This window comes from Melopsittacus undulatus, chromosome 13 (assembly GCF_012275295.1).
Source record: "Melopsittacus undulatus isolate bMelUnd1 chromosome 13, bMelUnd1.mat.Z, whole genome shotgun sequence".
Taxonomy (NCBI): domain Eukaryota; kingdom Metazoa; phylum Chordata; class Aves; order Psittaciformes; family Psittaculidae; genus Melopsittacus; species Melopsittacus undulatus.
The window spans coordinates 1,972,387-1,996,624 of NC_047539.1; the positions used below are offsets into that span (position 1 = coordinate 1,972,387).

General features: G+C 40.8%; 1 protein-coding gene across 1 annotated transcript; it reads right to left on the reverse strand.

Moving 5' to 3' along the window:
- Positions 1 to 1,257: 1,257 nt before the first annotated feature.
- APPBP2 (amyloid beta precursor protein binding protein 2) lies at positions 1,258 to 23,663 on the reverse strand. Its single transcript, XM_005154333.3, has 13 exons — positions 23,503 to 23,663; positions 13,406 to 13,494; positions 12,132 to 12,283; positions 11,448 to 11,571; positions 6,903 to 7,071; positions 6,097 to 6,186; positions 5,567 to 5,634; positions 5,377 to 5,482; positions 4,899 to 5,023; positions 4,617 to 4,702; positions 4,043 to 4,233; positions 3,452 to 3,617; positions 1,258 to 2,710 (listed from the first exon to the last, which is right to left on the reverse strand). Exons 1-13 carry the CDS (start codon positions 23,641 to 23,643, stop codon positions 2,457 to 2,459), a joined length of 1,761 nt encoding a protein of 586 aa, XP_005154390.1. The 5' UTR covers positions 23,644 to 23,663; the 3' UTR covers positions 1,258 to 2,456.
- Between the last annotated feature and the right edge of the window lie 575 nt (positions 23,664 to 24,238).

Below are 24,238 nucleotides of genomic sequence, written 5' to 3' on the forward strand. Positions count from 1 at the left end.
GCAAATAGTGAAAGACAAACACAAAGCAGAGGTGAAACAACAGCAGTGGTTCATGTAGGTATCAGGCAAGCAACACCCCTCGCCCCAGACACAGAACCTTGAGGTCTTTGAGATCCCTCAGTCAATAGCTGGAAATGGAGAGCCAGGACTGGAAACCCCAAGCAAAGAAACAGGCTGCAGATAAAGGAAGCACAAATCCATGCACCCAGCCTGAAGCTTTTGAACACTTCTACAGTACACGAGATACAACACAGCTCCTTGAGGACAATTTTAGGCACACAGTCCCTGCCTAAGTTCTGACACCAGTCATACACACTTCATCCAAGCAGTTTTAACAGGACATAGGCATTTGTAAGAACTTTGTAATTCATCAGTGGGCATTCAGGGATAAAAACATTCTGCCTTGCAGACAGTTGCGTGGTTGTAGCACCTCACACAGCCATAAATAAAAACTCCTAGAAATAAATGAGAGTTTAAATTCACACATAACTAAGCTGGATTTCCACTGAAGAGCCATTGAGGTTATACTGCAGTCTTAATACCACGGGGATGTTTTTTAATGCAAGTACTTCTTTTCACATCAGTGAAGATATTCCAAGCATACAATCCTTAACTCTGCATTCACTAATCACATAACTGCATTTCAAAGATGGTATTATTCAGCCTTTTCCCACAAAAATATACTTGAAGGCACCAGGATATGAACTATCGGTCTGTTCAAGTTCAGTTCTTAAGAGTCATGGCTGAGATTCCTGTTTCTGCTCTGCACTCTTGTCTTGAAGACCACCACACAGCTTCCCCTGTCCCAGACTTCATAAAGGAACCAAAAGCCAGACCCCAAAGATGCTGCTCAGACCAAGCCCTGGAGGAAGCGTGCTCAGAGCCCCAGCACAGACTGGCCTTTGACAGCCCACACACAAACCCCTGAAAATAGGGGCTGTGGGGAAGGAGAAAACCCAGAACCGACAGAATGTGAACTACAGGAGCATGGTTTGTGCTGCTCTAAGAGGAACTGAGGTAACAGCAGTGAGCTGTTCCTAGTTTGCTACGTTAACACAGACCTTCCAATGAGATTTAGCTCAAGATTAAAAAGCACAAAGAAAACAAAAAACCAACACCCAAACCGAAAAGCCACGCAACCAAGCAGCCCCCCCAACAGCAGAAAAATTAAGACAAGCTAGTGAGATAGGCATTATCAGAGGATCTTTACAGCTCTTTACAGCTCTTCTGCTTTTTCAATTAATATAAAGGAATCGGTTTCTGGTTGTACTCTTGTTTAATGTAGAAATGAAGCATCACAAGAAAATAAAAAGACCTGTTTGTGCTTTTTGGCATTTTCCACTGACCCCTGCGGACTGTACAAGGAGTTGTGTTCTCCAGAAACACAGGTTGAACTGGATTGGAATACAAAACTATTAACTGGTATAAACAAGTTACTGCCTCAATTATTAGAGTAAGCCCATTCAAAAAGGAGAGAAAGAAAAGAGATGGCTGCAGGAAATAGTTAAAGCATTTCTAGTTTTTGCTTGTGGCATTGACATTAATATTTGTATAAGCTCACTAGGTAAAGACATGCCATCGCAACCGCTAAAGAACGTTCACTTCCTAGGTTTGTATCTATTACATGAATATAATTTTGCACTGATCATACATCTAAATGAAATAATCCTACTGTAAAAGTGAATGCAGGGGCAGAAATATTAAATTAAAGCCACTGGTCCAAAAACTGTTTCTAGCAGGCTGGTCCACTTTCGATTCTCCTGGTCCTGTTCAGAAGATGAGCACTCTCGGTTGGTACCAAAGAAAACTACGACTGCTGGTCTACTGGATCCTCTATCACTGATCGATGAACACTGGTCCAGTTCAGGGTGTTCACAACAACACATGGTGGTGACTGGCTTAACCCCCTGGCACGGTTCACAAAGAGTATGCTGCTCTCCAGAGTGGTTCTTTGCCACTTTTCTTCATAAGGCAGACCCAAGGCTAGGGCATCCTCCCTTCTCTTGATATTTACGATTAACTTTGCTATGTGTACAGTAGAAAGACCCTTCTCCTGTAACTTCTTATCGTACAGCATTTATTCTTTCTATATATCAGCAGAAAGCTCTTGATGAAACCTTCCATTCATAATAAGAATGCAACTCTTTTGAGCTCAAACAGTTTTATTTAAGGTTTTCTGGCAGACTTTCTGCAAAGTAGCTTCTTTTGAAAGAAGAGAGAAAGAAGGGGTTTTCTGGAATACCAAGTTCAAAATGTGAGCCGAACTAAACATGCCATACACATGCTGATAAGAATTTAACACACATTCATCCGTATGGGCACTCTTCAGTAGACTGGACCAGTGTTTCAATGCAAATTCCAGCCCCCAGAGAACTACATGGTTTAGATTTCACAGTATGACTTTTCCCCCTGTAACCTGGGGGGAAAAAACCTTAACTGGTTTATTGACCAAGTTCTTAACTACTCTGTCCATCAATGTTCTGAGACATCAGAAAAGACTGGACCACTTCTTCAGTGGATTGAGGGCTGGTGCTTACGTCCTCCAGAGCATCTGTAACAGAGAACTGCCGATCCCGCAACCGGTTCCAATTGGCCAAAATATTGTGGTATTCAAAAACTTTCTCGTAATTGCCAATGGAATTGTACAGTTTAATGAGACCTCTGTAATCATATTCAAGTCCACTGTATCCTTCCCCAAAAAGCTTCTTTCCTAAAGAAATCCAAAAGAAAACAAAATTAAAAGGTTACATCTTCTTTCTGGTGTCATTTTTTAACCAACACCATCAACCTTTTTGTTATGGTCAATCAAGAACCCCAATGATATGCAAGCTTCCTGGAGGATGCTCTGAATTCTATCTACCTCCTACTTTCAGGATATTGGAATTTGTCCTCAGGGACTCTGACTGGATCATTAATTGCACTGTAGCTTTACATGCACAGTCACATAAAGGCTCTTCTGTAACGCACTGTACAGAACTGTACAAAGAGAGAAGGTTGCCAAGCTGAGCCACAGCATGGCCCAAAAATGCATTTGATTTGGAATTATAAGTTTACTGCAAATGATAACAGGCAACAAAAATATTTAATGAGAACACAGTCAGGCTGATGGGCACAATAGTTCTCCATTCCTTTCACAATTTAACTACATTCTGCACTTCCAGCCACAGCTCCAAAATGTAATCTAAAGACAAACGTCCAAGCTTCTAATTACTCTGTTTCCAGATACTTTCAAGAATGAATTCTGATGAAGCACTGAGAATAATACAATTCCAGAATTCAATTCCTGGGAGAACATTCAAGAAAAAGCATTATATTTAGATTGCAACCACATACAAAATAAACCAGGCTGCATTGCAGTAAGCTGTTTACTAAACACTTGAATACATGACTTAATAATGTTTCCTGCAGTACTAAACCTTCTATACAGTTACACATTTTAAGAATCACCTACCAATTGCTATGGACCTCAAATAGAGCTTTTCAGCATTTTCATACTGGTTCATATCATAGTTATAGAGAGAAGCTAGATGGCCCACTGACAGGGCAACTTCATAATCTTCTTGACCTAGAAGCTGCTCCTTAATCTGAATTGCCTTGATGTGCATTTCTTCTGCTTCCTATGAGGATCAAATTCACAGAGGTCAGTCAGACACCATGCACCATAACATAAAAAAAGAGGAGGAAAACAAGGCAGGTTCAAAGAAAAGTAACTATGGAGAAGCTAAATAGTCTGTAAGTATTTTATAAAGGGAAAAAAGTAAGAAAGCCAAAACTTCTTCAAGCTCTTAGTCAAGTGGATCAGCAAGCAGTATTGCTCTGTCATCAAGACTGCTGTCACCCTGTCTCTGAAGTCATCATGCATCTCAGTGGATTCTTTTTGTGCAAAGCTTTAGGGAGATGAATTATAAAGTACAAGTTTTCCAGTTGTAAAGCTACCAACTGATGTTATGAATCATGGACACTGAAAATCATCGTTTGTTGTGGCAGATTTACAGGTGTCTGCAGATTTTAAGTTAAGACCTTAAGGTCAGTATAATCTTACCTTAAACTTTCTCATGGACTGATACAGTCTTCCAAGGTTGCCATAGTGTTTTGCTGTTTGTACATTGAACTCCCCAAAGGCTTTTTTAGCTAATTGGAGTGAGGACAGATGCAAGTCATGAGCTTCCTGAAGTAACCTCTGCTCAGTTTCCTTGTTGTGACAGTCTATTGCAATCTCCTCCAAGATAAGTGCTGAATGTGGGAGAGGAAAACCAATGTTACTGTGGCCCAAACACAAAGAGGTGTTAACCGTAGGCAGCTGGAAGACTCCTATCCAAGACACCTCATCAGACTTTGTGTTTATTACAAGCTGTTTTCAAACAGGTTACACCAGATACCAAGCTCCCAACACGTATTTTTATACTCTCTGGTCCCTCAAAGGTGAAGTTTTAAAGAAAGGATTTATGTATTTTACAAGTGTGTTGGCAGAGGACACTGAGGGTTACAAATACTCCAGAGTGACATCCATTTGAGTTAAAACCAACTCAAATGACACTGCCTCTGTTTGTGAATCGAATCAACACACCCGAGCGAGTGATTTCAAACAGTCCCTGTAACAGAGTGAAAGGTCCTACCTTTAACTCGCTTTGAAGATGCCAAGAGAAGATGGTCTTCTGGAAGAATATGAGTTATAATGCCAATAGCACGTTCAGCATGGAATCTGAAAGTTTAAGTAACACATTCAAGATCCATATATATAGATATATATAAAAGTTAACAGCTGATAAAATATCAGAACATTAATGTAAATAACTGAAGCATTTAAATCCTAACTGGACAGTCTGTATCATTTAAGAACATTTTTCTCCCCTTGCAGGACTAACTTTGCTACCAGTGCCTCAAACACTTGTACTCACAGTGCATTGTCAAATTTTCCAGAGCTGTACTGGTGAACATATGAAGAATAAGCCAAGTCTTCATGAGCTGTAGCTACATGGATGTTTTTACCTCCAAATACTGACTGCCGGATATCAAGAGCTGTCTGAAAGAGTTACAAGAAAAGCATTTAATCTGTCAATACACAGAAAAAAACCCCAAATCAATCTCTCTTGTTGTTAAAAAGGGGGAAAATAATCTACTGGCTCTGAAATTCTGTGGGCCTATGTACTTGAGACACTGAATATATAAAAGCCACTTTGGAGTCAGGGGGAAAAAAAGCAAAACCCCACATTTGAGGGTACTTTGGTGTTTTGTGTTTAAAGAACAAGCATTGCAGTCATTTAATCAACTATTATTCATCTCCATGAATTAATGCATGTGAATTTCAGCAGAAACATTCCAGAGACTATGAGGATGAAGGGAAACTGAAGACACAGACTTAGTCCTGCTGCATACCTGATAGATGGCAACAGACTGGCATATATTGTCTACATTGAGCAGGTAAAATCCATAGTCTAGTAGCGTATCAGAGTATTTGGGGTGCTTGGCTCCGAAATGCTCCCTGTAGAAATACATTTCTATTACAAACTGAAGCAAGGGAAATGTAAGTTTGAAAGGTTTGGGGTTTTTTTTGAATGCCACTTACCTGGCAAGGTATACTGCATGTTTTATCAGCTGCTCAGCCTTCTTAAATTCACGTTTTACAACACAAGCCTACACAGGTTGAAATGAAGCATGTGAAGAGGTGAACACCCCCAACTCATCTCCTCCAGACACTGATGCAGTTCCTAACTACTACTTTTAATTTCAAAATATGGTTACTAAAGGATTTCTCAGTTATTTAAGAAAAGGTTGACAGATAACATTCATAAACTTCTAATTTATCCTGACTAAAGGGCTGCTGATGTACCTAGTCTAGATCAAACAGGGAACAGAGCGCCTTTCCAAGGAAGGCTCTCAGATTAACTTTGTCGTGATGTTCATTTGAATAGCTGGAGCTCAAAACCAACCCTCCCCCAAGGCTGAGAGAGAGGTGGACCAACTAAACACAACTAACAAGCCCTAAGGCTCATGAAATGAACCTGGTTACCCAGGTATACTGGAGGTACCACCTATGCTCACCCATTCTTGGTAGCAATTTAGTTACAAAAGAAACATGGAAGAGTTTTAATTCACCTTTGAAGCTTGTCGTAAAACATCCACTACTACTTTTACAGGCAGGCCAACTGTGATCTCCTTCATGGCTTCTATGCACCATTTATAAGCCTGTTGAACAAAGTTACCAATGTAATGAAGCTGGAACATCACAAGGTTGCAATATTAAGAAAAATTATTACTTGTCTATGAACAGTATAATGGTCATTTACAACACAAAAGGTAAATACTGCTGATTACTTCTATGTAATGAAACTCGTTCAGAGATGTGTTAAAGGTCAGACTTAAAAACATTCTTACGATTAATACTGAATGTGTAAGTATTTTATGCTAGCTTAAGGCATGTATTATAACAACCTGCACTGACAAAAAGGGGTACTTTATAAACTTCCAAGTAATCCTCACGATTCCTATTGTGTAGGACAACTTCCTGGTCAGTGTACTTAAGAGCTACAGGACAACCACAGTTTATACAGCGGTTACACTTCAGGCAGTTTTTGTAAGATAGGTGCAAAGAATCGTTAGCTGTGTTCAGCTATTCAGTTTTACCTATGAAAACCAGCTTTTTAATGCAGTATTTCCTTTACAAATGACCAACACATACCACTAATTATCACACATCATTTCTTAATGATGGTCAAAGTACTCAGAACATAGAAAAATGTCAAAACATCAAGTATTCCTCAGGCACTGCCACACAGGGACCAAACACAAGGATCAGGAGCTCCAGCTAGAGAGACTAAGTGAATACTGAGCCAGTCATGGAACATCCAAGCAGATTTCATGACCAGCTTTCTGAAGCAAAACAAAACCCAAATCCCACTCACCTCATCGTAGTGGCTCTTGGCAAAGAGCAGTGCACACAGCTCCCCGTAGAGCGCTGCTTTGTTCGCCTGCTGGCCGTGTTTTGCAAGTTTGTCCATGTAAGACTGAGCCAGTTTGAATGTTTCCTCTCCCAGGTGATATTTACAGTTACCATTTCGAACGTGCAGCAACCTTAGGAATATGTAAAGAGATTGTCTAAAAGGCGTCTGAATAAACCACCTCAATGTACAGTAGTGCCACGGAGCTGCAATTTGTACTATACGTACAACAGAACCAGGCTGTCATCCCAACAAAGCTGCACTGAGTTCAGTACAGCAGAGATATTTACTGTGTAACATTTCAGTACTCCCCAGGCTTTGTCTCTTGCATGGCAAGAGCTGCTACTGCTGGAGATGTCAACTGATTTTATGTATTGATGCAGTTCTACATATTCAGAGCTTGAATCACTTTGGTGTGGTGGCTTTGTGTTTTATCTCTCCTAAAACACTCTTCTCAACACTGATAAAATTCCACTTCCAAACCCCTATAATATACAGTATTAAAACCCTTCTACCTCCTTTTCCCAGTACAGTAAACTGAAACAGACACTGGGTAAGCACAGACATTGCTAGCTCTCACACATCTCTGCGCTTCTCCCTCTGACCACAAGTAGCCTGGCACTTCACAAGGGGGCATTTGTTGTTTAGGGGGGTGTCTTCACAACAGATTCAGTCACACCCATTTAAGATGATATTCAGCACTGACTCAGCACCACCAGAGAAGACTACATTATTGAACCAGGTCACAACTCTAAAACCCCTCTTCCCCATCTTGGCCCATCTTCCAGCCTGCTGCCTTCCCATTCGAAGGATTAACAGAAGCTTCATGAAAAACAACAGCTAAATGCATACAAGAAAACACAGTACTACTGAAACACACTCTTGTTTCTCCAGAGAAATAACAACTTCAGCTTCTGGCATTGATTTAAAGCAAAAGTAAAGACTTTTTTTTCCCCCCTCCTTTAGTGTAGGCTGATGCTTATTTACTTTAAAGAGATACATTCAAAATGTGTGTGTTATCATATTCCAAGCCTAAAGGGCAGAACTCTATTCCCACCCATTGAAGGCTAAGAAGAGACAGCTGCTCCTTCTCTATTGCAAATGCCTGCCATTTAGCACACATGAAATGTTGGTAAATTAACCTCCATTGTCCCTCCTGCAAATCTGTTATTAGACAATGAGTAATAGAGATTGAAAAACATCAGGCAGGCCCTCATAGACTGAGGACAACATGACACAGGGAGAGAAATACACAGAGTGAAGCAGATATAATGCTGTACTGCAGAGAGGCTACAACTCAAAGTGGGAGCTCAGACATAGGTACAGCATTTTTTTCCTTTTATGATACATTATGATAGATCTTCCAACAAACTGGTAAGGGAGAGAAGGAACAGTGAGGTTTTTGATCAAATGTTTCTCTTCTCTAAACCCATTTCCTGTTAGCTTTTGATCCAAGTAGCGATTTAAGCTATTGTAGCCGAGCCTCCTGCAGTAGCAAAACAACACATTGAAGCTTGCCTTCTGAGTTCAGCCTGCCTCTAACTTAGTCTCTCCCTACACCTTCCTAAGGAAACGTATCATCAAACTCAAGCACTAACAGGAGAGGAAATCGAGTTCACGTATTCACAAGAAGGGAGCACACAGCAGATGTGTGAGCCATGCAAGAGAACATCAAAAGAAATGACAAGACCTTCAAAACACCCCTGAAACAAGCTGCATAAACACCAGCTTTCCAATGAGAAATGCAGCAACACCACTCAAAACCAGGAAAAAAGCAACAGCCACATTTTTCCTTAAGTTAGGTCTGAGAACTGAACACGATGCAGAAGTGCACCATGTCCTGGCTGACAGGCTGCAGAACACTATCTAGCATTCATGCAACAAGAGAGGAATTTGAAAGAAACTTGAGAGCAAAACGAAGCTATTACAGTTTCCCTAAAGTAGGAAACTATTTTGTCTACACCATTCAGTTGGGAGCTGCTAATGCAACGTCAAAAAGAAGCCCAAATCCCATGTAATGGTATAAGCCAGTAGGGATGGTGCTGCAATTTCGATAAGCGCCTGGGAAAGATAATATCCAGTATCTGGATGCTGCAGTGATAGGGTCTAAAACCAAAGAAATCAACCAAAAAAACCAGGCTAAGCCTAACCCAATCCTCTAGGATAAGCACAGTTTATGTGATCCAGTTTAGAGTACAAGAAATCCTTTATTAATCCAAAGGAATTTTAGAAGATAGAGCCAAGAGGAAGAAAAAAATGCCTTAGGACATTTATGCTAATAGCTACGAATCATTTTGCTGTCTGTAATAATAGCTTTTGGAGAATAGCTCCCCCCCCCATCATTCTCTAAGAGCATAAAAACATAGAAAACAATGTTACACAGCAGTTTAGAAGTCCAAGAATATCACAAAAAAAACCCCAAAGAATCAGTAAAATGTGAAACAAGTGAGAGAACCATATATTTGTACTATATATTTGTGCCTTCTTGTTTAACATCTAATCATGAGGGACAGGAAACCAAAAGAAGCACACACATGCAGGAAAGTAGCATACAGGCTTGTAGAAATCTCAGATTTTCACATTTTCTCAGGTTTCTCCATACAATTTACTACTGCTAGTACAAACAACCACCAAATTCTATATACATAACACTAAACTTTGCATGTTTTTAAACTTCATTCTATTATTAATGCAATGCATTCATTTCCCAGAGATCAGGCTTTTGAGCTTTTAGAGTAAGAGCAGCCACTTTTTTTAAAGAGTGTCATATTTTTAAAAGCTGGACATGTTCTCTGGAAATTCCACCTACCTCTGGTGCAAGCACAGCAGTAAGGACAAGATATTCCACAGCAGGGATTAAACAGCAACAACAAAAAGATTATCTTACTGCCTCATGACTTCAAAGCTGAGTATAATGACTGTGCTCTCCCACAAGAAGAGTGTTCCAAATTCCTTCTATTATCGTTTCCAAATAAATGATGCTGTTATTTGACTGTTTGGGAGAGGCCTGAAAATAAAGCAGTGTCTCCTCATTCACAGCGTTTCCCAGAGGGACTCAATGTTACAAGGAGGCTGGCCATCAGTTGCCCAAACTGAATTAACATCCTCAGTTCATTCTAATATCAGATGGTTTTTCACAGCACAAAGTGAAAAGCATCTTCCCACAGCTGTGTGGGCTGTACACAGCTGTCCAACAGAGTCACCTTTTTGACTTCATTTACCTTCTCTTCATTTCACCCCCTCTTTGGAGAAAGGGAGGGAGTTCATTTTTCAGGCACCTTCTCCAGCTTGTCAAGCAGCCTGATACAACTTTTAGATTAATTAGAGAACGAAAGACCAAGTACTAACAGCACTACTATATATATCATCCCCCAGCTCTAGGAAGGTGCACATGTGCCCTGTGCCCAGTCTTTTCCTGGCATCATCTTATTTCTGGAAGAAGACTCAGTGGTAGCTGGCAGGGCAGAACAAGGCAGAGCAGCAGCCACTGTCAAGGCCCTCTGGTTGGCACATCAAGTAAGTAGCTACTGGCAAAGCCTATTTATCCTTCATATTTGTCCAACCATAACATGATGCACGGATTTTTTTTGAGCAGCTTCCCAAAACAAGCTTTGTACTCTATTCAGATAAATACAGCATATACTTTGTTGCTCATTACAACAGCTAAAAAGAAATAATCCTATATTCACTAGGCTCACTAGCACACACTTATTCAAACACATACTTGGAGCATGCAAAAGAGGTCAGTCATGGTGTTACCAACAAAAACAAGCCAGCTACTTACTGCCAGCTGCAGCAGGGCACCACACATTGAGGTACAACTAAAAACTCAAAGATAATCTTTGAGGCCTCTGTGAATGGAAGGGAAAGCTCCAGGGATAAGACAACAGCCTTGAGAAACAAGGTACAAATGCCAAATGCCTCCTAAAAGCAAAAATTCTTTTCCAAATGTTTAAGCTGTGGCTAAAGGTGTCCACAAGAACTGGTCATTTAAACATTTACTCCATCACACAGTTCGGTAGCACAGTTATAGAGCAAGAGAACTCACTGGATCCGCAACCAGGAAAGGTGTGGTTTTCTTTTATTTCTGTCTCAACTGTGTTTACATCACTTCTGTTTGGATTTGCCAAACTCTTCTTGTCATAAATATAATTTCAGCAAACACCAACACTAACACTTCTTCATATGCAAACCCCCTTGAAAACACCAAGGTGCTGGACCACTCTCACCATCCAGCATCTGCTACCCATGACACATTAAGCAGAAAGGCAAAATGGCTTTTTTTTTCACCCCCACTGAACTGTGCTGCCAGTTTACGAGCAGAAAACCCAGGGATTAGCACAAAACAAGCACCTCCTGAGCTTCAGCTCTAGCCAGGAAAGTATTCTAGTGCAGCAGAACACTAAAGCGAGCACCTGAAGCTTGATGGCTCCAAAGCCACATTAAGGGCATAAGACATATTAATGTGTATTTCACAGTAAGATTTATAGGAATTAAAGGTGAGCTCACCTTACACAGCATTCTACAGCACGAAACCAGTGAAGGATTTCATCATGAAGGGTGCATAACTGAAGGCAGGAGAGAAATACCTTCTCGGCATCACTGTACCAGCCTGCATCTGACAGGAACCCCCCTGGGAAAAAAAAAACAATATAAATCAAGAACAAAGAGAAATTTGAACAGCAAAACACCTTTTTAAGAGAAAAAGGGTTTGCCCAAGTATTGTAAGGAAACTTATTACTTATTTCACAGAACTGCATATATATAAGAATCTTGTCAATGTTAAACCCTCCAGGTATGAATTGAAAAGGATAAAATGTAATAGTAGAAGAATTCTCCTTCAGTTGAAAATGACTTTTTAATATTACATAGCCTTCCTACAGTTTTCTGTCAAGAAATATTTACCAATACTAAAGTTATGCAAAGTCTTAATGTTAAGAATTCATATCAACAAAAATTTTAAATCTAAAACATCTGAAATAACAAAGATGAGCCTAAATATTCTTAGATACAAAAATCCAACGCATTTTTCTTGAGACACCAACTAGTTTTCTAAAAACTACATTCTAAAACCACATGTGCTCTTTAAAAAGAAGCCACAGACATTAACAGGAAAAAAGATAAGCATTAGCTTAACTGAAGCTTGCATGAAAGGAAGGATCACACTTTAAACGGCCTATCATCACCAGTTACCTAAAACAAAACCAATCTGTATTGCTTTTTCTTTTACAGCAGAATCCGATTCTGCAATGTAGGAGCACCGTCTACTGAAAGAATAGGCCAGTACAGAAGCAACTTTTACTCCATGGTCCATCAAAGCCTGGAAGCAGTGATGAAGCAGATGCCTGAAACACAAGAAAACAGAATTTGATTACAGATGAAGTTTTTAAAGCATTGCAGCCAGTTGGCTCTTGAGTGCCATGAATTCAAATGAACAGTGATTCAGAGAAATTACTCCAACCCTCTCCCAAACCAAAAGCAGATGAATACAAGCATAGTTGTCAATCTCAAGGCTAATGGATTACAGTTGTTGGATTATCCAACAAATAAAGTGAGTGTACATGAAGTTCTTTACTAGGACACCCTCCACTATATGCAAAACACAAGCTACCCACACAATACTAGAACTGGAAAACAACATTTTCAGCTAAAACTTCGTGGGGGGGAAGCCTGAAATCCACCCTCACCCCACAAGTCCCATTGAAATTGCCAGTAGATGAGCAATGACGAACCCATGAACATCACACACACAATGGGAAGGAGGCATGTCTAACAACTCAAAATTATTCCAGTTACAAAGAATGTCAAGTTCTGAGCGTAACACCACAAATTCAAGTATTCAACGACAGGAAAGCTCTTTAAACTTGGGCAATCCTATCAGCTTGATAACCCTTCACTTAGGATTTGGTACTAACGGGTACTTCGGCACTGCTCAGGACTGGCTGAGTATTGATCAGTTGGTGGTGAGCAACCAGCATCTTTTTGCATTGCTTGTTTTTCTTATTTGTGCTTTTTTCCTCTCTCTGTTGTTTTCTTCTCCCTCCCCTCATTTTTTTAAAAAATAATAATTATTATTAAATTAGCTTTATGTCAACCCCCAAGTTTTCACACTGTTAGCCTTCAAATTCTCTCCCCATCCCACTGGTGGGTGAGTGAGCAGCTGTGTGGCTCTCAACTGCCTACCAGGGTTAAACCATGGCACAGCAACAACAAAGAAAGCACTCTGGGGACCAAGTATCGCAGATGACTTTGCACATTTACATAGAGGTTCTACTTGTTTTATTTTTGGGAACAGAGAGAGAGAGATAAAGGCTTCGTAAGTTAAAAGCTCATCTGTAAATCTAAAGAAATATTTTTATGGTTACCAGACAGGCCAGTAAGACCAAGAAAATTAGAGATCTTCCAAACGCAAAGCCTAGATCAAGAAAGAGCTGAAATGAGATTTATCAGTACATAAAGATACTTACCTTTTATCTAAAGCTCTAAGCACCTTTGCAAAAACTTCTAGTTCACAAAATTCACTACCCAGCTGACATAAGCGGCCCTGCTGGTAAAGCTGAAAGAAAAAGAGAAATACATTTTATCGTTTAAGAGCGAGTTCTTACTACAGCTTAACAGAATCATAGAATAGTTCAGGTTGGAAAGGACCTTAAGATCATCCAGTTCCAAAACCACTGCTATGGGCAGGGCGCACTCAATCCCACTGTCCATATCAGTGATGAAGATGTTGAGCAAGACCGGTCCCAACACCGATCCCTGAGGGACACCACTCATTACTGGTCTCCAGCCGGACAACAACTCTGCATGCGACTTTGTCCACCGAGTGGTCCACCTATCAAACTGATGTCTCTCCAATTTAGAGACAAGGATGTCATGCGGAACAGTGTCAAACGCTTTACAGAAGTCCAGGTAGATGACATCAACTGCTCTACCCCTGACCATCACTTCCACAGCCCCATCATAGTAAAGACTTATGGTGAAATCTAGATTTAAGTCTTGAAATACAGCAGACATAACAGTTCCACTGTTTGTGAGCCACAGAAGAAGTAACAGTTCCACTTTCTCCATACAAGAGCACAACTTTGGTGTTTAAAAACTGAGCACACTATCTATTAGAGCTCCATAGGTGGTTTCAAGGGGGGGGAGAGGGTTATCTATGAATGTGTTTAAGTGCCTATGTTCACCTCCATCATCAAAACAGTAAATGACATACACTAGAAAGCCAAGACAAAAATCAAGAAACCTCTAAAGTCAGCAAAAAATACAACAGCTTGTTTCATGCCAAGTTCTTTGAAAACATTTTAAAATTACACAGAATCTAGCATACAGGGATGCAAATAGATTTATATATATGTGTTTGTATGTATGTAAACTCCAAAACGCCAGTTCTACAAGGAGTGAATCACCAATACCCAGAGCTAAAGCCAGTCGTGAGCCCACACCCATTAATACCTGAGCTCATACACATAAAGCCTGCCTCAGTAAATAGGAGAACTCAAGTGAATCTGTGCATGCAGTTACTAAAAGCAGTGGCTAGTTTCATGCCTAAGCTGATTTGTTTCTACAGATAAGCAAATATATCAGTTGACTTGCTCATAAAAAACAAACGGTGGAGACAGTTCTTTACGCAAAGCACAGTTAACTTGCAGAGCTACCTGCCACATTATGCTCTAAATACTGAGAATTTACCTAAGTACAAAAGCAGCAGCACAAATATACGTCAAAAATCCACTGCAGGCTAGTAATTCCTGACATCTTGAAGCCCCTGAACCACAAATGACTGCAAGTGGGGTGGGTATGTAACTGAAGGTGGTTCCACTATACACTTGTCATAGCTATGCGTGGCATCACCAGCCACTGCTAGAGGTACAGTACTGGGTCATACAGGGATAGTGCAGTACAACTGTTATTTTAGCTGTTCTAGGAAAAAAAGCCCACAAACACCACACACACCCTTTTAAAACTCAAAAAGAGGAATAAAAAGGGAGAAGCTGATGGCTCATGCCTCTCAGGCACTTCTCTAGAAGCTCCACCTTTAAACACAGGCCATTTGAGATCCATTGGTGTTCCTCTGTGGCATGTGCTACATGATGCTACATGAGAAGTACGGCTACCCTTATGTAACCAAAAGTAAGACCAAGAGAACACATTAGAGATGCTCAATTATAAAACATGTATTTACTGAAAGTGTTAATATTCCTCTCAGTTTTAGTAATTCATAACAAAACATTTTATTGTGGAGCATCTTGTGGCTGGTTCACCTTTTTTCTCCAACAAAATTGGAAGCAGATGAATTGGGTATTCAACACACAGCATGAGAGAAAAATCTCCTCCAGCCAGAAACTTAGTTTTGGTCAACTCTTACAAAAGCACATGACACTGATTCTACAGCACAGCAAGTTTGTTATTTTAACAACAGATCCTACAAAAAAAAGACTTCAAAAATACTGTGACCTAATAATGTCAATTGCCAGAAATGAATGTTTTCCTTTCAGTGCTCTATTTTGCTGGGAAGAGGAAAAAAAAAGGAAGTTTTTCAAAAAACAGTGCAAGTTTGCATGCAAAGTTACTCTTCAGATAAAACAGTGCCATGTCCCTATACTTCAAAGGGATCAGTTTCTTCTGAAGCCATATTCTCTCTGGCAGCAAAAGAACATCTAGTCTAGTGTATTTAAAAACTACAGCATGGTTAAGTGTCCTCATTTTCTTCAGCACAGCTGTCTAACGGTAACTGTTCTATAAACCCTAGAAGATATTTTCCACAGTCAAAAAGAAGATTAAATCCTGCCTGGCATTCCATGCCCAAAGCATCAATAATTGATGAGATCATTTCTGGAAGAAAACAAGACTCAACCCAAGCTATTTTACCAGGACTTAGGACAACTGGAAGTACTATCCCATATTCAACAATTAGGCTTTCAATCACCTCACAGCACTAACTAAAAATCCCAGAGGTTACTCTGATACTAGTTTACCAAATACTAACTGCAGTAAGAGGTTTCAGAATTAATGTATTTATGAGGTTACATAATGTTATGTGCCCGCTGTTACATGTGATAAACTGCTAACAAATAAATGCCCTGGTTGGGTGGGAAGGAGGGGAAGGTCCCAAACTGCAGCCTCAATTTTGACACATCTATTATTTTCAAGTAAAGTTTGCCTTATGGCCCAAAGGTCCAAGCCTGCTATCTGCACATATCGCAGTTCAAAGATAACCACTTGCACTATTCTGGCCTACAAAAAACCTAACCTACTTTTCACTGGTATAACGAGAAATACAGTAGCCTTGGGACCCTTACCACACTATTCACCCCTTCCCTTGACACACTGGCAAGCATTTCTAAGGAACAGCCTGAAGTCTCTTGAAACAATGGGAGAAGTTACAGCAATATTTTAAAGCAAAATTTGACATGGAAATAGTGAGTATACGTCAAAACTGTGAAGCAATTCCAGGAGATGCAGTAACACTCGTTTGTTCATTGAGAAGCAGTTGCAAGCACTGAGGAAACAGTTCTCTCGCTAAAGCTCTAGAGAGACGAAATTCCTGACCACAAGCCTTGCTACAGAACATGAAAAACAAAACAAAATAGTGATTCAAGAAAAACATGTCCTGACAAGAATGGCAGAGGTTTGGACTTCTGAAGAACTATTCTTTTTGTGAGAAACAGATGCCTTTTGGACACAAAATTAACCTATCTGGAGCTTAGCTGAGATTCGTTTTTCTTTAGCTATGGAAAAAATGAATAAAAGCCTTCTAATTTCATCAGCTCACCCTGACACATTAATTCTGGCACTCAATACAGGAACCAAGTGATAAATTTAATATACAGGCTTATTACATACATGCACAATCAAGCTGTTTTGCATAGAGTGAGAGAAAACCACTGCATTTCTCCTCCAGGATCTGAGGCTTAGTATTTGATTTGGAACACATCCACCTAAACACGCAAAGCTGCATATAGTGGTATCCCCAGTCAAGCATATTAATAATGCCAATCTGTAATTTATCTATTATTATATCATCACACATATAATTCTATCAAAGTACTTGTCAGATTTCTCTCTCTGGAGAGATTAAGCTGAGCTCAAACTGCATCCTAGCAAACCCCTGGAAACAAAAGGCAAATATGTGTTAAACTGCTAGCAAATGCAAAGCCCAAACACAAAGACAAGGCGACAGTCGTAGCACCAGGATTCTGGGCTGTTTCACTGCGCACAAGAGAAAAAAGACTTTCCAAACCTTAGGAAAAATATTAATATTAATTTCTTAAAGCAGCTGGAGGTTAATTCTAACCAGTTGTAGGAAGACCCTCAAGGACAGGAATTGTAGCATACACAACTTGAAAAGTATGTTCCTGTTGCTCCAGTCTGGAAGAAATAATATGGAGATTTTGGTAAGAATTAAAAATACAAGGAATTCCAAGTAGCTCCCAGCATGTTTAGTCATATCTAATTCTAATGGGGAATTTTATGCCAAATTCGGGAAGGACTGTATAAATAATCAACAAACATCAGTATCTGGGAAAAGAGGCTTGGCTGTAAACACAATCTTCCCTACTCAACAAGGAAGGATAAAGTTTCCCCGAGAGTCAACCGTGGAATGAATCAATCAAATGACTCTATAGATGGGGTGTGGGGGAACAGCCTTAGAAAATAATCAGAAATTTAGGGCCATTTCATTCTTTTCAGTCAATTTCAAAACCACCTGCAAAGCTTCTGGACAAGCACTAGTTCTACTGGATACTGTTTGGGGCGTAAGAAATGCAAGCTTCACAGCTCTGAGAAAATACTGCTAAATACTAGGCTTTATGAACCTCCCTCAAATAATAATCAGGAAAAAAAAGAAAACAAACCCAAAACAACCTTACTGAATAAGCCTAACTTCTGAAACAACTTTTGAGCCTACTGCTTTCACACACAGCACACTTCCTCTCATCTTCCCACTCACTCTTCCTTCTGTACATCAGCAAAGCTTTTTGCATCACATGTACACAGAGTCCAGCACAAGCAGCATGAAGCCTGAGCCTTAGTCACACACACGATTCTCCACAGCAGTAAATGGGAAACCCAGCTTGCTTTGAAGTTAAATCAGTACAAAGGAAATGAAGTGGAAATTGGAATTATTGTTTCAGCGGGAGCTGAGCACCTCTGTTCAGATGTGACCTCATTATCTGAATTATGATGAGTTCTAGTGTTTAAGACTCAACAATAAGGATACTGAAAATATGGGGGAGCTAGCACACATCAGGATAAGAAAACATGCCCTAGATTTAAAGGTTCAAAGAGGAAAAAAGGAAAAGCAAACCAAGTAACAGGAGTTTGAAGACATGACAAGGAAAGATGGTTTGGTTCCAACCTAAATTTAGACTACAGAACTAAGGCAAGTGTTAAAATTAGGAGCAATAATTGGAAAAAACCTCATGAAGTGACAATTTTCCTTCACTATGAGGCTTGAATTAAAAAGGTGATACAAGGACACTTGGTGAAGTCCTACTGCACCCATTACTCAGACTATAACCAGATCGTCAGAACGGTTGGACGTGTGTGCACACATGCAGAAATCATGATCATTTCCTACATATACATTGCATTTCTGACCCCCGAAAATCCAGCAGCATGAGTGCAATCAGGTCTGTATGAAGTCACACTGGTCTATCACAGCAGAAGCCCTACAAAATATGACCTATCTACTCTGCAATTTTTTGCCTCCCTCACACACCACCTGTACTCCTCTGATCAGAAAGCCTCAGAACTAAAGCAGCAAAGCTACACTTTATCTCGTGGGTAGTTCACCCTCTTCACTCTCATCAAATACCCAACAGACTGAAGCCTTGGGACAAACTGGTTTTATTCTAATTTAGAGAAATAATGCTTATAATGATTTTTCATCAGTAAAAAAAAAACAACAAACCCCAATTCTACTGCAATGCAGAGAATGGATGTTCTATTGCTTGTTGTGAACAGTCAGCAAATTCCTGTTTATTCATTTTACTTGGTTCAGAGAATACCCAGATGCAACCCAAGAGCTTTTATTAGCCATGCTTGGGCTTTTTTGTCTTAGCAGGATACAGTGAAGAGATGTGATACAGCAGCTACACTCATTGTTATAGAATTTGGAGCTATCAGGATGTAAACTCAGAATCTGATGTTTTGATTCACATCAAGGTAGGAGCACTTCAGAAGTTTAATCTGCCACTTCAAAGAGAAAGCATAATTATAGTCTTCTGGATTTTGCCTAAAAATTAAATGCAAAACAAGTTAGAGTGCAATTACTAAAGGTTACAGGTCTGCACTAACTAACAACAAATTAATGTCATCTCCAATTGTTCCTGTGGTTCATGATCTCATCACAAAATGTGCAAAGAACATTAAACCCAAATGGTTTTCAAGGAAAATCAGTGTAAAAAGAGAAAAACATGATCCGGAAAAGACATTCCAAAAGGAAAATAAACATTGCATGAAACTCTTTGTTAGCTAATATGAGACCAAGGCCATTCTGCTAGTGTGTAACTGCAATAAATATCTACGAATCAAAGAAATGAGATCATTACACAAAATAGAATGTAAAGCTGAGACACAGGGGACAGAACTGAATTCTTTATAACAGGGTAACCGAACAGTCACTAAACTGGATATATCTTATTTCTATCGCCAGAAAAAAAGATTCTTTACATTACCTCCCTCAAAACACTATCCTCTCCCCAACAAACTACAAAATATTTAATTTTATTTTCCTCATTTTTTGATTTCTTGAGGATTTGCAGTTTATTCCGGCTGTCACTTGCTTTTTAATACGGAATTTTGGCATTTGCAAACACTGCCTGCTAGGCATATCCTATTTAACATGAGATCCAGCATATTTTTTCTTTGGCTTCTAAAAACTACACCTCCTCTCTCTTTCCCCCCAAAGGACAAGAAAGAGAACCCAACTAGTTCTACCAGGAAACAACACAAGCAGGATATACACAAACCTGGCAAAGACACAAAGGAAACAAAATATGATATGTTTGCACATCTGTATTTTTCCCCTTTCAGATGCAGGTGTGACTTGTAAACAATAGTACTTATTAAGATCTTCAAAATGCAGCTGAGATTAATAAGACATTTAAATATTTTTAGCACAAATATAGACTTGAAAATTTCATCTATATATTCTTTTTCTAATGGTTGCAAGGAAAAGTTAAAGACAGTAACACCCTTCTGGACCACTACAGTTTTGCTGGTTTACTACAACCATGATTACTCGATCCTGCCTTGTTTTAAACTTTAGTCATTGCTCAAAAACAATACAGAAAGATAAATACACTTACTATGAGGAACCTGCATGCTTCCGTCACCTCGCAGCACAGCCCAATTCTTACCAAGTCCACAACAAAGAACATTCTGCAACTATCCCACATCTGATTCCTTGTTAACTGCATATGTTTATAAAGCAAGCCCTAGAAGTTAACAATTCTGGAATTTTAGAATTAAAAGGAATTGCATTTCTTAGGGAATGGGAAATAAAGGCAATGTATCATAACAACAGAGCCAATCACTGGATTAGAGGGTGCCCTGGAGAAAAAACAATGACCAAAGACACTTCACTAGCATTTTTCTCCCTTTGAAATAATAACACATTGATTATCTCTGCTGTTGCAATAGTTGTGTAGCTTACCTTGCCAATCAATGGGAATAGGCTGGCAAACTGTGCAAGACTGGCAAATGTTAAGTTTGAGTGGTCATACCAATATATATGAATAAAAGAAAAATATGAGCATGATAAAAGTATGTTTTGTATTGCCACTTCCAATGAACATCTGTGTATCAAAATAAAATCTGACTGATAAGACCTTTAATTTCTTATAAAATCAGCAGCAGTTTCTCCAATATCCCAAGCTACGATTAATACCTGGATAACAAGCCATTACTTAAAAGTTGTTTCTAGTCTTTAACATACATTTTTCTTCCTTTTATTAATCACAGAAAGTGATTCTCTGCTTTTTTCAAGGTCTAAATGCAAGTATATTAATACAAATCCTCAATTACAAGTCACTTTTCCTCAGCTGTATTTAAAGAATAATTACTATTCCATATGATACTAACAACTAACACCCCCTCAACACAGCAGCAACTACTACCACCAAAGTCTTTTGGTTTGTCTTACTTGAAAAACTATTTGTGACTTTGGAAATTCTACTTCTGCTTTAAAGAACTTGCTGGTCAGGATGCAGTGAACACAGCTCAAGAACCTGAAATGGTGTTTAATATTCACGGGATTTTGAAAATAACTGTATCCAGAACCAAAACAGTAAAACAAGCATCACACACAACACGAGAGGACTGTCCAAAGGTGTGATGCTGTCCTCATCCTAACCTAACTCAGCTATGTCATTTGTATTGCTGTAGACATCCAAATATAGACATCAAGAACCAGTCACTAAGCACTGTATAGGTGCATATAAAATGCAAACACTGTTCCAAAAGACTTGTAATCTGGGCTAGGCTTCAAGCTACTCATTGCAGGCAGACATCTCTGCATATAGAACACCACTTAGTAAGGGCAGAGGCCTTCCTCTCAGCATCCCATCAAAGATTAAGTTACATTTGCTATAAGCTAACTTGAATGTGCCTATTGAAGAGCACAGGTCACCTACACTGGAAAAGTGTTAATGACCCAAGTAGTGAAGACATGGAAGACCAGCCTCCCATTGGCAGCAATGGCAAAACACATGTACTGTGTAGCCAGGTTTTATTTACTCTGTATGGGGACATCTCACAGATGTGTATTTGTAAAAGGACTATGGGTGCACCTCACACATTTCAAGATTACCAAAGACTGTCCTGTTGTAAACCACAGAAATAATAGGAAAAGCAATGCAAATTGCTGTCATTAACAGAGATTATACTGGCTAGTGATTAGTAAAATGAAACATTATTTTGAGGATTTAGCATGTTTATCATCTGCCCAACAAAATGACATACCAATGTACACAAGCAGAACAAACAGATTAGAAAGTCTTTAAAAGTCAGATATACTGCTGGTTCATTTTTCATCATAGAACAGCTCCACATGATTCTGATTCAACACAACCACTGAAGAGTGCTAATAAAAGGATAAGAAATCAATGAACTATTATGCTCACACACAGATGAGGTTTTAAGCAATCTGGGAATAATACATACTTGGATGTACCAATACATGCCAAGTATGTATTGGGGGGGGTTGGTTTTATGCTTTTAAAAGCCACCAAGCACCATCTCAATGAACACCAGGACAGGCAATGCCAATAAAGTTTATTTGTCAATGGTGGTACGTACCAACAGTTAAAATAAACCCCAAAATACCCTTCCACGTTATTAGCTCCCTATCTTTAGTCTTAGATAATTGCTATACGTGAACCACATCATTATCTGTGAGCATGCTTGTGTGGTAAAAAGGAGTTTCTATGTTTCTCAACATATAAGGCAGACAAATAATAGCTAGTTTTCTGTAAGCATACATGCCTCTTTCAGTGCTACAGAAACAATTCCTGTTTAGTGAAGATCAGCCTTCCTTGTAAACACTGCTATTACTCTGCATATGTGAGGGACCAGTACGCCCAGTCATAAAGATTCATCTAAAGAATCACTTCATTCAGTACATCCTGCAGTTTTAGAAATTTGCTGACAGAGGAAAGAAGGGTTATCCCCCATCTTAGGGGTTCCCTTTGTTCGGGGTTATTTGGTGGGTTTGGTTTTGGGTTTTCTCTTTCTCTCCTGGTGAATGCTCATTTCCAGCTGTTCCTGCACACAGATGAAATGCCCATTTAGTGGACAAAAGAAATTAATGGACCATCTCAGTGTACCTTTAGCTCTGGATATTTTAAAGCTGAATGAGAAACAGCCCTTTCAGGAAAGAATGATTTAAGGCTAATAAACTGTGTCATTAAATGAGTCTCAATTCTTTTCATCTGGTTCCTACCGTATCATTAAAAAAGATACAAGAGAACAGCAAACTCCGCTCCTTCTACCACTGACATCACCTTCTCCAATACATTAAAAGGAAAATATATATACCAACACAGACAACGCGGTCCCATTCTGCCCCTACCCGTTCTCCGGCTCCAAACGCGATGAGGTCGAGGAGGCATCATCCCCCCCGTTCCCAGGCCTCACCCCCAGTCCCCAAGGGCAGGCCCCTTCCCCATGTCCTCCGCAGCGGCGCAGCCCCAGCCTCCCTTCCGCGGCCCCGGGCTCTCCACCACCGCAGGCCCCCACAACCGGAGGGGGAAGCCGCAGGCCCCCGGCCCTGCCCGAGGCTCCTCCGGCACCTCCCCTCCTTCAGCCGCAGCCCAAGCGGCCCCACATAGGCCCTCGCTCCCCCAGCCCGTCCTTCGGGCCCTACTCCGCTCCGGCATGCCAGCAGAGCCGACATGGGGACGGGGCCCGGCACCCCCTCACCACCCGGACTCTCGGGGCAAGGCCTGCAGCAGGCCGGGCGCGGAACTCTCCTCCCTCCTCCTCCCCCGGCCCACTTCTCCTTCCATCTCCCCCAGGCCCCGCCGGGCCCGGCCGCGCTCGGCCCCCCGCCACCTCCCCGTACCTTGTAGTACACGTCGAACTGGATGTTCTCGGGCAGCGAACGGATGTCCCTGCGCCTGGCCCGCCCGTAACTATCCACCACAGCCGAGATCGCCGTGTTATAGAGCGTCTCGGGCACCCACTCCAGCTCCACCGCCGCCATCTTGGGTGTGCGGAGCCGCCTTCCCCCCACCCACCACCACCCCCCCCGCTCCTCCTCTCGCGCCTCACGCCCCGGGGCTCCCATAGCCCTGCCCGGGGAGGGAGCGGCGGCCGCGGCCGGAGCGAGGGGGACGTGGTGAAGAACGGAGGGGACTCATGCTCCTGAACGTGGGGCAGGGAGGGAACCCCAGAGCAGTGATAAGCTAATGTAGTGCTATGGGGTTATATCGAGGGATTAAGGGGAAAATACTGGGGAGGAGGGCATGGAGGTGAGGCAAGAAGTGGGGTGTTGTGGTAGGGCTGTAACTTGTGGCAGGATGTGGCCTAGCTTTCAGATGACCGCCATGGTCAGGAATGGTGTCTTCCCCACATCCGACGTGGGGTTTGGGGCTGGGTGGCTCTGGGGGCTTTGTTTGCACGGGGAGAATGGGGTGGACAAACCCGGAGGCCTCATAGAGGGAACCTTGAGTTATCCCCTCTCCAGGACCTGCCCAGCCCCAGACCAAACTGAAGTGTGGTAATTACAGCTTAACTTGGGGTAATATACTGCTAATATTGGGCCTTCTATGGCTTTCAGGTGTGTTGGCAGCTCAAGG